Source organism: Mus caroli, chromosome 12 (assembly GCF_900094665.2).
Source record: "Mus caroli chromosome 12, CAROLI_EIJ_v1.1, whole genome shotgun sequence".
Lineage (NCBI taxonomy): Eukaryota > Metazoa > Chordata > Mammalia > Rodentia > Muridae > Mus > Mus caroli.
This window is the reverse complement of record NC_034581.1, coordinates 100,148,092-100,165,475: the sequence shown is the minus strand read 5'-3', so window position 1 is coordinate 100,165,475 and position 17,384 is coordinate 100,148,092. Positions and strand designations below refer to the sequence as shown.

General features: G+C 45.6%; 2 protein-coding genes across 2 annotated transcripts in view; one reads left to right on the top strand and one right to left on the bottom strand.

The window, feature by feature from the left end:
- Positions 1–689: 689 nt before the first annotated feature.
- On the bottom strand, positions 690–8,985 carry Gskip (GSK3B interacting protein). Its single transcript, XM_021179655.2, has 3 exons — positions 8,906–8,985; positions 3,449–3,707; positions 690–1,996 (listed from the first exon to the last, which is right to left on the bottom strand). Exons 1-3 carry the CDS (start codon positions 8,917–8,919, stop codon positions 1,841–1,843), a joined length of 429 nt encoding a protein of 142 aa, XP_021035314.1. The 5' UTR covers positions 8,920–8,985; the 3' UTR covers positions 690–1,840.
- A 77-nt stretch (positions 8,986–9,062) lies between these two features.
- Positions 9,063–17,384, top strand: part of Atg2b (autophagy related 2B) — a 64,535-nt gene continuing 56,213 nt past the window's right edge. Inside the window, exon 1 of the mRNA XM_021179653.1 lies at positions 9,063–9,695. Within this exon, the coding sequence (XP_021035312.1) occupies positions 9,534–9,695 (162 nt within the window). The 5' untranslated portion in view covers positions 9,063–9,533. The remainder of the gene's footprint in view (positions 9,696–17,384) is intronic.

Genomic DNA, 17,384 nt, shown 5'->3' with positions numbered 1-17,384 from the left:
AAAAAACTAGCTTAGCTTAGGATAGAGGTCTGCCTGTGCTCACATGTGTGTGTGTGTTCACTGATCCCCTTTGTTCTAAGTAATAAAGAAAAGAACAACTCCCTTCTCTCACTTCAACTCAAAATATAACACTGTTGAATTTAAAAAGTGTTGGCACATTTTGATAAGATCTTTGAATCAGTCATTTATCACAAAATAAACCATTTTAGTTTTTAAGCATGACTGCTTTATGCTCAACTCAAAATCAAGGAAATAATCTTATTTAAACTCTACAAACATCATTTTTTAAAATGTTAGCCTGAGATTAAGCACAAGAAAGTTCAACCTGAGGTTGGGCTTCACTGTGCACACCTGCAGGCAACCAGACATCACACCAGAAAGAGAGCCTTGTAAAGCCAGAGTCAAACACCCAGTGAACTCTCGGTGGCATTGGCAATGCAGAGGGAACTCTACCAAGCCTGGTCCCCATAAGCATTTTGAGTTTTTAAGACTGTTTTGATCCTCAGGACTGAGCTGGGTGCTTACCCACGACAGGCAAGGGCTCTACCTTTCCTCCCATGGTCTTCAGAGGCTAAAAATGCCCTTTGCAAACTAACGACAAAAACATCTGCTGATGAAGGTGTGCCCAGATGCAGACGGTGGCAGCTGAGGCAGCTGCTCTGGGTGACAACTAGAACAGAGCCAGGTCCTTTCTGTTTGTCACATACTGGAAAACATGCAGCAGCACGGAGGACTTTATTACGTTTATAAACACCAGGGACTGTAATAAAATATAAAATACAGAGCATCTCTTTTTTAAATATCAAGTTTCTGAATGCTTCATTCATCCTTTGGTTTCGAACCATACAATGCACTCATGTTACACTGTTCATGTGGCAATGAGACAGAGCACTGTCCAACTGCTGGGGAAGAAGGGCGCTGTAGGAATACCAAAGCACTGCTTTATAGAAAGTAAGCATTGAAGCAAAAATACTTTCTGAATATATATGTGCATATATATATATATATATACTGTACATTGTAAACAAACATTCGGAGTAAGAATCAACACAGGCCAAAATACCGTTTCCTAGGAAGCCAGGATCTTCTTCCTTGGAAGAGATCCACACTGGGGGATGAGGTGGCCTGTTCCTCTATTTGCTCCTGTGCTTAGACATCATGGGGATGAGTAATTGTTACATTCATGTGCGAATGCTCTGTCCGCTCTAGGCTGGCTGTTGCAAACAAGGAATGGAGAACGATTTCTGTCCCTGCTTTCATTGTATCTTAGTTAAGAAACAGATGAGCAACCCATCTTCACCAGTCCACTTGGTCATGTGACTAGATTAAGTAGAGCAGTACATTTCAGAATTTGTGCAGGGGAAACTAGTTGACAGTTTGTTTCCAATAAGGCCAGTTACAAAATAACCACTACAAAGTCAGTCCAAGCTAGTAGTAAACCCCTGATTTAGCAGGCTGAATCCAGGTCTGAAGTTAGGTGATTCTAATTTCTGTATCACTGTGCAAATCTAGAATTTTCTATGTAAAAGAGTGCTGGCAGCGTTGAAGCCCTGTAATAAGAGAATGAAGTGCTGACTAGGGATTGAAATACAGAGTGGCTGCGTGTGAAACTCAGAATGAGAGTGTCAGAGCAATGGTCTCAAAATTAAATCCCCTTCCATGAAGCTGAAATTAAGACAACTCAATTCCGCGGGGAGTCAAAAGCCTGCGTGTGAAGGAATGGCGAACACAGAAAGCCAATGAATGATGCATTTTCTATAGTGACTGTATGCAAGGGTGTCAAGTCTTATGTTAGATTCTATACCAGCAGTGGCCCCATTAGGAGGAAGATGAGTCATGACTACCCATCTCGTTTCAAAGCTTCCAGTCTCTGAAGGAGTGCGTTTCCGAATGCTTCCCGGTAGGCAGGGCTGAGAGTATCCAACAAGGAGTAGACTGTCTCATGGTAGGGGGTTTGCAAATGATCCTCCACTTGGTCAAAAGCATAGCCCACCACCTACGAGAGAAGGGCAGCAGTAAGCAGTGGTCAGCATCCATCCTGGCACACAAGGCAAGGGTCGGCTGCCTGAAGGGCTTGTGCAGTGACACCGTTTCTCAGCGGATGATATGCATTTCAGCTGGTAGCAATCTATCAAGTAGCTTAGAACACAGGAGCACTACCCACAATGTGCCTTGCTTCCCCCATTGCTCTTTAAGAGGTTTGGTTTGCTCACTTTTGTTCTTTTATCAAGTGTTAAAATCTTGAAAAATGACATAATAAACATTATTATTATTAGTAGTAGTAGTATTGCTTTTAAGACAGGGTTTCTCTGTGTAACCTGGCTGTCCTGAAACCCACTTTGTAGACTAGGCTAGCCTTGAACTCAGAGAGCTACCTGCCTCTGCCTCCCAGGGATTAAAGGTAGGTACCGCCATGCCTGGCTCTGAAACCATTTTTCATCCTTTTTTTAAAATTTTAAATTATGTACATATGTGCTTGTGAGCACTTGAGCGCAGACAGCCATGGAGGCTAGAGGAGAGGAGGCGACTTCCTGAGCTGCAGTCGCAGTCGCAGTCAGTAAGCTGCCTGACCTGTGGGTGCTGGGAGTCCAACAGGGACAAGAGAAACGTGTTCCTAACCACTGAGCCATCTCTCCAGGCCTCACCCTCCCTGAGCTCCACACATACTCATGACCTCCCGTCCCAAGCTACCTTCTTGCAGTAAAATACTGGTGATGAAGCCTCTCCATTCCAGCCTGCTGCTGAGAACTGAACCCAGGCCTCTACCACTAAGCATTCCTTTCTTCCTTTTTAATAAATGAAAATACAGGGTGGGTCTCACTATACAATCCTGGCTGGCCTCAATCTCAGAGATCCACCTGCCTCTGCCTCCTGAGTGCTGGGATTAATGGACAGCACCTATCACCACGCCCAGCCTCTGAGTATCTTCAAAAAAGTCAAAATATTGTACACACACACACACACACACACACACACACACACGAGACACATCTATGGAAGTCAGATGCTAAGTCTGTGAAGTATTCTCTTTCCTCTTTTATGTGGGTTCTGGCCTGTACAACATGCACCTGGTACGCAGCCCAGTCTAAGCATCTAGTTTGGATGGAAGGTGGAAGGTGAGCAGAGTTCTTTCAGCACAGCAACTACAAGGGTATCCCCTGCGGAGAGCCCACTCTGGGAGACACAATTAGCTACAGGAATGAAAGAAGGGTGGTACCGATTACAGCAGACTGAACCAACTGTTTCGAAATGTATTTATGCCCTCAAATTCTGTGTTGATCAAAAATTTATTAACCAAAATTTTGGGGAAAATATTTCTTTTCTTTTTTTCTTTTTTTTTTTTTGAAGATACCCATGTCTGATTTTTATATAATGTTCCTCTTTATCCTTTCTGATAAAATGATAAAGATATGCTTTTTTTTTTCTTTTAAAAATAAAAGTGAGTTACCCTGAGCCCTGCTTCTGTGAGCTCCAGGCAGTATCTGTTCCTTTCCTTTGTCTCCACGTTGATGTAAGCCACGTCATCTGCACAGGGCAGGCTTTTTGAGACAAACATGTGGTTGACAGCAAAGAGGACATCGTTTACAACTGCCTCGGCCTCCAGCTGCATGTCCTTCATATCCGCTCCCTCAAACCCATTGAGCTCGGAGCCTTCTTCAAATCCAGACATACTGCTTAGCTCCACGGGATTATAGTCTGTTTCCATTCTGCAAGAAAAGAGTAACAGATTTTTTTAATGGGAAAACATTGCAACTGGACAAGGGCAGAAAGCAGCAACATTCTCCAGCAAAGTATCATGAGCGAGCGCAGTCTTTAGGCCTCATACACATCTTCTCCTCTGAAAGCTCTTGATCTGGGACCTCACAGTCTACCTCACCCTCAGCACCTGTCTCCATGCTCCTACTAGGATGCCCAGTGAGCCCCACTGAGCGCACTCCATTGCTTTCCTAAGCCAAAGATCCAAAGTGCACATTCCTCCAAAGAGAAGCACTGTGGGCATCAACACAAGCTTTCCAGACCTTTTTAAACTTTTGTCAGTCTGTGAGGCCAAGAACAAAAGCTCACTGCCTTAACGCATTTCCTTGAGTAAATACCTTTTTTGAGGCTTACCGAATATTTTTATCTGTCAAGTTCACACAAGAAGTGGAAAAGAACCCAGTTTGTTTGAAATCACACCAATATTTAAGAAATATAAGTTCACACCTATATCTAAGAAAATGGATGATGTTATGCACCTAAAATCTAATTCTAATTTCTATATCACTGTGCAAATCTAGAATTTTCTATGTAAAAGAGTGCTGGCAGCGTTGAAGCCCTGTAATAGGACAATGAAGTGCTGACTAGGGACTGAAATGCAGAGTGGCTGCGTGTGAAACTCAGAATGAGGGTGTCAGAGCAATGGTCTCAAAATTAAACCTCCTTCCATGAAGCTGAAACTAAGACAACTCAGGAGTCAATTACGCTGGGAGTCAAAAGCCTGCGTGTGAAGGAATGGCGAACACACAACGCCAATGATGCACCTTCTACAATGATTGTATGCAATGCAACCATTTAAACATGTCTCCCCTGCTCAACTAATACACTGCTTAAAGATACACTTGGCTTTAAAGAGTGACCGTTTACTATATTCTATACACTCAGCTTGATCCACTGGTCCAGTGGTTAGGAATAAGTACTTTCCCTGACTTGGCCTTGAACTGATTTTAAAAAAGGAAAATCTGGAAGGTTTTAGCTCCTAAGCACCAAGTGTGTCATGTCTCTACCTTGGTAATAAGGAACAGTTACAGACATCAGAATAAGCACTCTATGAAAAAGATGTTCATAAAGCTCTCAGCAGGCGTCCAGCACTGGCAGGAGGACAGCCTTACAGGCTGGCAGAGGTCGCCACCAGATGGTTACTGGGTAACAATCAGCTCCAAGTTCCTAAAAGGTGATACCTAGGGGACTTCATGCATCCCTTTGAGAACGATGTGGGAGATTTAAAACTTTTGATAATGATTGATTTTAGTTATGTGTAGGTGTGTGTCTGTACATGTACATGCGTACCCAAGGGCTTATGGAAGCCAGAAGGTGGCGTTGGCCCCCCTGGAGCTTGAGTGGTCGTGTGACCGAGTGGGTGCTGGGAGCTGACCCTTGCTGCTCTGTGAGAATAGGGAAGTGCTTTTTTTTTTTTTTTTTTTTTTTTTAAGATTTTATTTAAGTATATGGGTACATTGTAATGACTTCAGACACACCAGAAGAGGGCATCAGATCAGATCTCATTTCAGATGGCTGTGAGCCACCATGTGGTTGCTGGGAATTGAACTCAGGATCTCTGGAAGAGCAGCCAGTGCTCTGAGCCATCTCTCCAGCCCAGGGAAGTGCTCTTAAGCATTGTTCTATCCCGCCAATATCAGACTTGCTTGCTTCCACGTCTTTCCCTTGTTCAGTTACACCCACATTTTCTGAGGAGAATCGGATGCCTCTTCCCTACTGAGTGGAGTCAGCAGGTGATATGGCACAGACTGACTTCAGTTCTCATACAATGGACTTTTTCATGGTCTTTTTAGTCCAGCCACAGCACACTTTTGGCAGCCATCTTGGGATGAGGACAGGAGGCCAAGGATAATGCTGACAAGGGGAAAAAGACAGCAGCAGGAGACAGAGAGGACAGTGGGGCACCCAGCCAATCTCCACCTCTGTGCCTCAGTTATTAGAGCCAAAAAAGTCCCTGTAGGCTTTAGGTTTTTGTTTGTTTGTTTGTTTTGTTTTGTTTTTTTCGAGACAGGGTTTCTCTGCAGCCCTGGCTGTCCTGGAACTCACTCTGTAGACCAGGCTGGCCTCAAACTCAGAAATCTGCCTGCCTCTGCCTCGTGCGCCACAACGCCCAACGGCTTTAGTTTTTTAAAGCCTACTTTAATAAGGTTCTCAAACACTTCATCACCCTTTCTAGCCCGCTGTCCAAAGATAGGGGAGAAAAGATGGTAAACTGGACCAGGGGTTATGGACCTGCTTAGATATAGTTCTTTGGGAAGATTCCGATCTCCATTTGTCAGGATAGCAACAGTCCAGTTCAAAGCGTCACCAAACACAAATCAGCCACTATGGGGGCAATATAGCAAAAACTGCCAGGACTCTGCTGAATTGACACAAGCCACCACACCTGGCAACTGTCTGTTTTACCTATACCCTGTAAAGTCATTCTGTACTTCAACAATGACACACACACACACACACACACACGCTCACACACACGTTCGTCAGTGCTGAAAACAAGCCAAGGGAACTGCAGTGAGTTCTGTTGACCAAGGAGAAGCTAGGTTGAAGATATGCAGGGTGCTATTCTGAGATGTTTTCAAAACTGTAAGTAGTGACACTGTAGGCTTCAAAACCAGAGATTGTAAGTGAGATTCTAAGATTTGCTCTTCCAAAAGACCCAAATCATCTGTGTGTGTGTGTGTGTGTGTGTGTGTGTGTATATATATATATATATTTTACGTCTATATATTTCTGTGCATTTAAAGTGTGTGTGTGTGCGCACATGCCATGGTGTTCATGTAGAGGTCAGAGGACAATTGGGGGAGCTTGGCTCTCTCCTTATCATGTGGGTCCTGGGGAACTGAACTCAGGTTATCAGGCAAGGCAGCAGTGACTTTGTCTGCTGAGCCATGTCATTGGAATGTGGTCTTTTGCTGTTGAGACAGGGTCAGGGCAACCCAGCCAGGCTTCAAACCTGATCTGTAACCAGGGATGACCTGGAGCTCTTGATCCTTGCACTTTGACTTCCCGCGTGCTGGGATTACAGGTGTGCTCCCCCGGCCCCTCCCAGGTAAGTCTTCAATACGATCCACACTGTCACAGTGGACTGTGGGAATTCCGGTTTAGGATTATCATTTTGACTCGATGCCCTTGGTTTCTGGGATAGACCAAGCTGCCACTGGGAATTCCTTTGTAATTTTTACAAAGTTGACTGTACTTGGTTGGGTAATTATCTCCATCTTATTCAATTAATGCTAAGGTGCCAGCATTCTGCATTGGGAACCTGCCTTTGATAAACGTTAAAAGAGCCCTGTGACTTGGAATTTGAATCCCACTTCCGCTAAAGGTGTGATGACAGTTCTCGACTCTTAACTATGCTAAATTTCTCCTAGAAAGTATAAGTGTTCAAGGCAGCACCCTTAACACTTTTGGTGCAGTACGCTTGCTTTGTGGGAGTCTCACTTTCTTCCTTCGGTATCTGGGATGCAGGCATCCTCTGGACAGCTTGTGTTATTTTCTGTGTTCAGGAAACCATATCAAGCAGTCACCGAACAGAGCCTAAAGTCCAGTTCAAACCTCCTAAAGCTTGCTACACAAGGTCCTGCCTGGACTCCCACCCAGCTCTGTTTATAGTTCAGAGAGCACTGTCATTATTTACTTGTAAGGTTCAGAGTCTCTCTGAGCCAGGGTCTCCCCATGTAGACTAGGCTGGCCTTCAACTTAAGAGAGCCATCTGCATCTGTTTCTCTAGTGCTGGGATAAAACTGTGTACCTGATGCCCGGTAAGCATGTCTTAGTAGTATCAAAATATGTCTAGACCCAACCGGTTCTAGTCTTCAGGGCTTTCCTCCAGGCCAAACCACGGAATTTGGATTACTGCTCCATCCTTCAGCACTGCTCTGTCCTTCAGCACTGCCCTGGCTGTTTTTCACCTTTGGTCTTCTAAGCCCAACATCCCACTATTAGTAACACTGTAGTTAGCAGTCTTAGGCCAGATTATGTAGCATTTCTTTTTATTTCACCCGGAGCACAAGTTCCATCATTCCTTGAGAAGGCTACACTATTTCCTGTCTTCCCTCCTCAAGTGCCTGGTACTTACCAAGCGTTACGCAAGTGGTAAGCTTTGCAGGTGGTGTTCTTGTCTGAAAAATAACTCAAGACGTCCATGTATCTTACTACCTCTAAGTCTCCAACTAAAATATCATCGTTTAAAAATAAGAGACCCTTTCTTACAATGCACATAAAGAGTCCGAATGGTGTGTGGTGGTGCAAGCCTGACATTTCAGCATTTGGGAGACCCTAATTTCTAGGGCAGTCCGGGCCACATAAGTTCAAAGTCAGCCTCAACTACCTACCCAGTGAGAGACTGTCTCAAAACCCAACCCAACCAAACGAACCCATTTTGAGGATGCCCTATTCACGGGCCAGAATTCCTTAATTCAGTCTCCTCAATCCAGGACTCGGTTTAGGTTCCTTCCCGGCACACGTCACTTCATTTGCCTCAGTTTTCGAGTTTATGATATTAATCTGCTTACACCTGGCTGAGGTGGCAATGTAGGCTCAGAGAGCGTAGCATAGGTTTAAGGTGGCCCAGTGCCAAGTGTCAGGAATCTAACCCAGGACAGTAGACTTCCGGGCCTTTAGGGGCTGGCCTCCTAAGGAGCCAGCTGTGCCTCTTCACAGACTGTTTCCCTAAAAGATAAAAATCGGGCTGTGCAGAGCCTGCGGAGAGCACAAAGTCTTCGCGGAGGCAGCAGCCCCTCAGCGGGTCGGGAAGCGCCAGGATTTAACAGGGGAAACCGTGTCGCCCCGATCCCAAGTTTCCTGGTCGTCGGCGTGGCGCTCTGCAAACGCCAAACTACTAGATGCTTTGCAAACAAAGCCGGCATGAGGCGGGGGGCGGGGGGGGTGTGCGGACGACACAACCTGATGACAATAGGCACCCGTCAGAACCCCGACAGAAACGCCTGGTCTCCAGTCCTCGCCTTGCATCCCCGGAGCATCACACTTCCCGCAGGACAGCCCAGGCCGGACCCGCCCCCAGACCTCCGTCAGCCCTAATCCGGGCGTCCGCCGGCGCCCACCACCCAGCCGCGACTGCGAGGTATGGATCCACGGGGCCGCAGCCCGCCCGCCTGCCCGCCTGCCCGCCTGCCCGCCCACTCACCTGCGAGCGCCCATGTTCCTCTCCTTCCTCGTCCGGAGACCGCTGGGGCCAGGATCGCGGCGCCGGCACCACCCCCGCCCCCGCAGTTGCCCCGCCCATTCACTACCGGAAATGCTCCCGCCCGGACTCTTTTTTTCCTGTCTTTCCAGCCCCGCAATATGGCGTCACTTCCGCTTGTGCCCGTTGCTCGAGTGCGTGCCGGGAGTCTGGGTCTCGCGAACGCGCCAGGAGCGTCTCGCAGGCGGGAGCGCGCCCAGTAGATGACAACAAATTAGTCGCCCCGCGTCGGAGTCTTGTCTCGCCTCAGCCGCCAGCCCTCTCCGTCTGTCCCTCTGTCTCCCGACCGACGGAGCGCTTCGGAAGCTCCCGACTTGGGGTGCTCGGTTCTGCTCAGCGCCCAGTCCCCGCTGGGCCTAGTGCGAGCGTCGCGACGCGGGCCATGGGGTTGCCCTGAGGGACGGCGGCGCCGAACCGACATGCAGCTGCCACCGCGAACCTAGACCCCCACCGCGGCTTGGGGACGCCGCCGGGCCGACCCTGAGGCGCTGCCGCTGCCTGGAGCCCAGGTCGGATCCCCCGAGTCGCCGCCGCGTGCAGCCCGGTCTCCCTCGAGCCGCCAGCCCTCACCATGCCTTGGCCATTTTCAGAATCCATCAAGAAGAGGGCCTGTCGCTACCTCCTACAGAGGTACCTGGGCCACTTCCTGCAGGAGAAGCTGAGCCTGGAGCAGCTGAGCCTGGACCTGTACCAGGGCACCGGGTCCCTTGCCCAGGTCCCCTTGGACAAATGGGTAAGCTGCTGTCAGCCAGCAGGGGTGGGAACTGGCTCTCCCCAGGGCGAGACCTGAGCGACTGTCATCCAGCATCGGGGACGTTCAGTTCCTCTTTGGGAATTGTTTAAATCCAAGTGTGGCCCGGCTCAGTGAAGTGTGTAAAGTGTAGCAAGTTTGCGCTCCTAGATCACGTGCTCCGGCTTAAACGGTGTAATGGAGGCACACACGGGGCGAAACAATCGAGTCATTGGTGGTGGTGGTGGTGGTGGGGGTGTTGTGAGGCAGGCCCAGGAAAGGACGTGGCCACTCTTGCCTCTTGGGCTGCGAGTGTCTGCGGTGTTCCTAGGCAAACAAACCCTATTTCTGTGGATGACGTTAGGAAAAATTAAAGATGAAGAGGAGGTGACAGAAATCCCCAGTTATTTATTTTGATCTGGATGTTGGTATATTGCGTTTGCCGGGTTGGTTGTCTTCATTCACTGAAAGAAAGTTAGGCGAAGGCCCCTCTTGCCAGTTTGCCTGCTCTGCTTGCGTGAGGTTGTGAATGGCCCCAGTAGTGCTGTTTAGATTTGCCCTTTTGCTTCACGTGATAGATCGACAGGTCGTAAACGCAAATGTTGCAAAAGCTCAGGCGCCAAAGCCGCAGCGTCAGCCTTTTTTTAAAGAACCTGTTTCCTCCTAGAGGCTGTGAGTTGACTTCACCTGAACTTTGAGTATATTCGGTTCGCCAAAAACAGTTGTATTGCATCAGTGGGCTAAAATGCCTAGTATTTTACTTAAGGCTTTGGGTTTGGGGTTTGTCGCGTCTACTCTTTTTTCGAAAAGCTTAAATTATGGAAATTCCTTGGCAACTTGTATTAAGAGGTATGACACAAGGTAATTGGAACGAAACTAGGTGACTTAAACCAGAGAGCACACGCAAGTTAGTTTAGACAGCTCTAGTTTGAGGAACAGAAAGACCTGTCTTATACCAAAATAGTCCTAGGCTTTCACAGTCTGCTGAAAGGCAGGTATAGTAGTTAACCCAAGTTCAGCTATCATAAAGGACAATAGAGTCCATGCATGCCAGGTGCTATATCAGGCCGAGGGAGAGCTGCTGTTCTTTCCTATCAGCAAACGGGATTTTTTTTTTTTTTTTTTTTTTTTTGGGTAGGTTTACTATGTAGTCCTAGCTGCCCAGACACTTGTTATGTAGCCCAGGGTAGCCTGGAACTCATGACAAAGCTCTCACTTTAGCTTCTCCAGTACAGTTTGAATGGGCTACATTTTTCTTTTCTGTGGCCAAACTGTCTTATTCCGAGGCAGTGGAAATGGGCAGTGGCTGAAGAGATCAAGAGGATCTGACATCCTCAGGGTAGATGTCTTTGGTGTCTCGTCACTGCTAAAAGCTGACTAAGGAGTCTTGAGGGTGGAATGTTGATGGATGCCTTGGTGTGCAGTGCAGTACTCTTTGAAGAGACACCAAACCTAGCAGGTGGACATTATTATTTATTTTATAAATGGCATTTAATACTTTGTCCTGTGCCACAGTTACAAGTATTACAGCAAGAATCCAAATTCGACGCCAAGTGCAGGCTTGCTTGTTTTTTTGTTTTTTGTTTTAGTTAGTTTGTTTGTTTTTGAGACAGGGTTTCTCTGTGTAGCCCTGGCTGTCCTGGAACTCACTCTGTAGACCAGGCTGGCCTTGAACTCAGAGATCCACCTGCCTCTGCCTCCCAAGTGCTGGGATTAAAGGCGTGCTGCGCAGACTTGCTTTCTTAGGGAGCATAGTATAAGAGCACACTTGAGAAAGCTCTCAGGGACTCCTGAGCAGCGGTTTGATTAGCTGTTTTCTTAGTCAGGGTTTCTAGTCCTGCATAAACATCATGACCAAGAAGCAGGTGGGGAGGAAAGGGTTTATTCAGCTTACACTTCCATGTTGCTGTTCATCACCAAAGGAAGTCAGGACTGGAACTCAAGCAGGTCAGGAAGCAGGAGCTGATGCAGAGGCCATGGAGGGATGTTTCTTACTAGCTTGCTTCCCCTGGTTTGTTCAGCTCGCTTGCTTATAGAACCCAAGACTACCAGCCCAGGGATGGTCCCACCCTTCTCACCCTTGATCACCAATTGAGAAAATGCCTTATAGCTGGATCTCATGGAGGCATTTCCTTGACTGAAACTCCTATTTCTGTGATAACTCCAGCCTGTGTCCAGTTGACACACAAAACCAGCCAGTACAGGTGTTATTCCAGGCTTTTTCATTTGTGTGGTTTTTAGACACAGGAAATCAGAAATGAGGCTATCTGAGGTTCATGGCTTGACTACAATTCCCCTGGTAAGATGGGTTGTGGATAGGCTTAACTGGAAGGCTGTTCTGTTTTCCTAGAGCACTCGCTGTCAGCCCAAGTGATAATAGCAAAGCTTCCAAAAGCCTTTGGTGCTTTGCCTTACTGTGCTTATTGAAGGCTGGGGCAAATCAGAGTGGGAGAAGTGGATGCCGCTGTGCACAGTCAGCTTCAGAACTCAGTTACTTTGGATAGTTGATTTTAATGACTTTCAGGACTGAAAGGAAAAAAAAAAAAAACACCCTTATACCCTTATAGAGATTCCTACAAGCTAAAGGGGACTTAAGTGAATGACATTTCTAACATTTCAATTATTTAAAAAATTATTTTTCTGTAGCTTGATTTTGTTATTTTGTGAGTTCTTTTTTCCACCCTTTCAGCCCCCTAACACTAGATAAGAGAGAGGAAAGGAAAGAGATCCCTGAATAAAGTCAGGGATCAGAAACGGGGAGACGTTATTGTGAGACCACTTCCTGCTGATTAGGAGTGCTGAGTTCCTTGGGGCAAGTTTGATCTTCATTGTGAGGATATCTAATTTCTTTTTCTTCTTTGCTCATGGCTACTTAACAAAGTCAGACCAATACCAGCCAACCAACACCCACGCACTCCACCTCTCAGGGACCTAGCTTTTATATCTTCTCTAGAAAGTTCCCAGCATTCCAAGTGTCACACTGTTGCAGAAAGTATCTGCAGCTGACAAAACCACACCTGCCAGGGCATGAGGCAGATCATAGTTAGCTGCTGTGGACAGTCTGAAGCAGCCCCATGTCTTTCATCTGGGATTAAAATGAAAGCATATTCTTATAATATTTGTGTTTTTAAAAGAGACAATTACAAAATTTTCACATCTTCTCTGTGTGTGTGTATGTGTGTGTGTGTGAATTTATGAAAGCTGGAGGAAGACATCAGATGCCCTGTAGCTGGAGTTAGATAGAGGTAGGTGTTGAGCTGCCTGTTGTGGATTGTTGGGTTGTTGGAATTGAACTCAAATCCTTTGCAAGAGTAGCAAGGTCATTTAACTGCTGAGCCGTTTCTTCAGACCATCGTCTCATTCCTTAACTCGCAGTTATGCAGAGGAATTGGTTGGAATTGGCTGCTAATGTAATTGGTTATTTTGCTAACTAATCGGAAGGTGGTGTGCTTTTTGTGTGCAGTCGTGAAACTACAGTTAAACTCAATTATTTCAAATTCTTTGTCTGGAATACTTTTAGGCAGGTTCAGAGAGCCTAATATTTCAAATTTTTTTTTTTTTTTTTTTTTTTATAAACCTTCCTAGTTAATGACTTTCCAGACTAGACTCTTTGTTGCTTTTAGTTTTTGGGATAGGATCTTGCAAGGTAGCCGAGTATTGAACTCAAAATCCTACTTGTCTGCTTCTGGAGTTCTGTTGTCTATGTTTTCAATAGGTATAGTTTTAACCACAAAATATTTCTATAGTTTAAAAAGATGATACAACTGTCCTTTGAAAAGCAGCTATTTAATATCATACTTCTTTGGAAGTATTCTCCTTACTTGAAAAGTCAGATTAAGTATGTTGTATGTTTTTGGAAACTGCCATGTAGCATACTTCCCTAGCTGCAGAGATGGTTGTTACAGTTAGAACTAGGACTTTACATAGGTGGAAGCTGCTTATCTAAACCCTACTCACAAATACTGGCATTAAGGAAACTAGGAAGCTAGAGTTACTGTCACTTTACCAAGATTCCACTGTTTATTATAACGATAACGTCTGCTGAAGTAAGTTTCACTTGCTAAAGTCGGATGCATAGCTGCTGGTCTTTCTGTACCAGTTTGGGGTATAGCCTGAAAGTAGTGGAGTGTCCCTGCGTCTATTAAGTACTAGGACATATTTAAATCTAAACTGTGAAACATTTGACACAGCATGTCTGAATGTGTGCTCATCCTCCTATGCCTTACCGGTTGGACTTTTGGATAGACACACTTCACTTATGAGATCTTGGGCCCAGGAAGTGGAAGAAGGGAGATAGAACAAGGATTTGGAGCTGTGCCGCAGTTGGAATGGGCTGCCTAGAAGTTTTATGAGCTCCTGGTTCCTAGAAGTAGGCAAAGAAGGAAAAGGGGTTTTGTCCGGTGGGAGGGTGAACTTTGTGACTCACTTCTTTTCAACTCCTGAAGTCTAGGAACTTATTTTAATCATTACTTTCAGAATGAGGGAATTTTAAAACTTTTTTGTTGTTGTTTAAGCAGTGTATACATACACACATGCACATACACATACTCATGTACATGCAAGAACATGCCACAGCATGCCTGTGGAGATTAGAGGACAGCTTGCAGGAGTTGGTTCTCTTCTTCCCCTGTGTATGCTTTGGGGCTCCAACTCAGGTCCCATGCTTGGTGGCAGGAACCTTTATGTATCTGTTTTAAGTTTTAAATGGAGGCTTTTATTTATAGTTTAGCATAGTTGTGCATTGTGGTGTGTGCGGCTGGCAAGGGCTGGGTGGTCTGATACTGAAGTGGATAGTGAGCCTTTCTCATGAGAACTGACTTTGTTTAGAAAGATGGACAGCATTGAATTATTACCCTGGAGCCTTCTAATTTCACTTCAATAATTTTTTATTACTTTGGTACTTATATTTTATAGGTGTATGTGTGCTTGTAATAAAAATTGACTTCAGTTCAAGAAGCACTGATCTGCAATTATTTCCCCAATGCTAGAGTATATACTAGAGTATGACTTTTCTTTTTTGACTATCTGCATGAAACTCATTGGTGAAAACTGAAAACAGAATGGCCCTAAACAGGACAATGTCTTCCGAGGTGCTGCAGAAGGCAGGCACACTTGCTGAGTAGTTAGCTCAAGCCACTCTGCCGTCAGCTCTAGAACTATGAAATCTCATGGGAACACTCCCAAGGCGAGGGGAGAAGAAGTTGTCTGAGTCAGTTTGACTGATCAGCTTAAGAATTTTCTCCTGCTTGTTAAATAAACTAAGAATTTTCATAGGAGTGAATTTTGGAATTTATCATTCAATGTACAGAAGATTTTTGCCAAGTACAGAGACGTATATTTATATATCTCATACATAGAGACATTGTACTGTAGTTTAGTGAGCCCAGTGTAAATTCTCAAACTATTGACTATAGTTCAGAACTCCTTTTTTCTTTGATACTACCCTTCAATACTGTAATGCAGCCTCCAAACCACTGTATTTAGGAGGTTAATGTAGCCACAAAAATTGGGGTAAATTTGGTGTATACAGAGAAAAGAGCTCCATCAAATCCAGGTTCTTGCACGGTTTACTGATGTTGACAGATACCTAGGGTGCAGAGGCTAAGTCATTGGTTTGTATACTTGAAAATGCTTTGATGTAGTTTAACTGCTCATATAAACAACAAAACTCATATATTCTCGGTGGAACAATTCAGGGAGTGTGAAGCAATCATCCTTAAACTCAGCTTGTCTGCAAATGGAAATAGGGCAGCCAGATTTAAAATTTAAATTATGGAAATACTACATAAATAAGCATTTCTGAGCTTACCTTTTCTATTTTATATGGGGGATTTCATTTTTAGTGTCAGGCATCTGTCTGTTAGGGTTCTATTGCTCTGAACAGACACCATGACCATGGCAACTCTTATAAAGGACAACTTTTACTTGACTGGCTTACAGTTTCAGAGGTTCAGTCCATTATCATGGCAGCATCCAGACAGATATGGTGCTGGAGAAACAGGGCTCTGCATCTTGACGTACGTCTTGTTCTCAGGTAGCTAGGGGAGACTGCTTCCACACGGCATGGAGCTTGAGCATATATGACCTAGAAGCCCCACCTCCATTGTGACATACTTCCCTTAACAAGGCCACACCTCCTTAAAGGTGCTGCTCCCTACCTAGTCAAACCACCACAGCATCTAAAGACTTTCTTTTAAAATGAGTATCAAGACTTAGAGTGATTTTTAGCCTGGGAAATGTAAAGCATAGAAGAGGGAGAGTCTCTTACAGGACAGTTATTAGCAGCAGTGGGATAGGCTAATTATTCACACCGTCTGCAGAAAGTCAGCCATTGAGCTCCTTGTCTTCAAGGCACTGTCCCTCGTGTACCGAGTCTTGAGCCGGCACGACACTGTTTGCACTGCCGGTTCCCAGGCCTTGACATTCCAACTGCTGCTGCTTTACAACCGCTTGGAACTCAGCGTGTTGAAAGAGTAATTGTAGTTTTGGGGTTTTGTAATTTGCTATTTCTGTGCCTTTTTTTGAGACGGGGTGTCTCTACCTTGGCTGGCCTGGAACTCATTATGTAAATCGGGCTGACCTTGGACTCACAGATCCACCTGCTGTCTCCAAATGCAGGCGAGTAGTACCACAGCTTGCTTTAATTCTTACTAATGACTCTTTATATGCAGCCTATTTTATACTGTGGTGATGATGTTAGGCACAAAACAAATCCTACTTTTTATCTGAGTTCCAAGTTGTAAAGCAGCAGCAGCTGGAGTGTCAAGGCCTGGGAACCGACAGTGCAAAGTGTCGTGCCAGCTCAAGACACGGTACACGAGGGACAGTGCCTTGAAGGCGAGGGCTTCAGTGGCTGACTTTCTGCAGATGGTGTGAATTAGTGTGGCCAAGTCAGTGGCCATTCAGTGTTTGGAACAGATTGGAAAGATGAAAAGGCCGCTCCGTGGTGTCATGAACCGACTGAGAGTAAAAACTCCCGGGTTTGTACTGTGATCCTGTCCTGTTGTGCACAGCAGGGCACCATTTCTCCATCGGCCTGTGAAGTGCCAGGAAAATGAGTTGTATGTGACAACCAGTGAGACACATTGGTGGCTGCACACAGAAGATGCTCTAGTGCACTCCCCAAAGCCAAACTTGCATCAAAAAATACCATGGTCAGTGGTGTCTGGGCTTTCTGAGTCCTGACAGAACCCTTACACCCGAAGCATGTGCTCAGCAGACTCGTGAGACGCCCCCAAAGCTGCGGGGCCTGCAGCAGCAAGGACCCAGCTCGCCGTGGTAGCAGCCACGTGCACATTGTACAACTAATGAGTCAAAAGCTGAACGAATTGAGCTCGACCACCAACCTCACAGACTTCTCACAGCAGCTGATGACTACCTCAAGGTTTTTTCAACAACAAAACCCAGAGAGGATGCTTCTACAACTAGTAGGATTCAGGTGACACTCTCCAAGAATCTCTCGAATCCTGAGTCAGGGACTAAAACAATATTTATTTGTGTATGTTTGTGGCTTTTGCATGTCATGTTGTACATGTGGAGGTCAGAGAACAAGTCATCTCTCTCCTACCAAATGGGCTTCCAGAGACCCAGCTCAGTCCTGAGACTTCGTGGCAAGTGCATTAATGTGCTGAGCCATTGCCAGTCCATCAAAGCATAGATTTTTTTTTTTTTTTTTTTTTTTTTTTTTTTTTT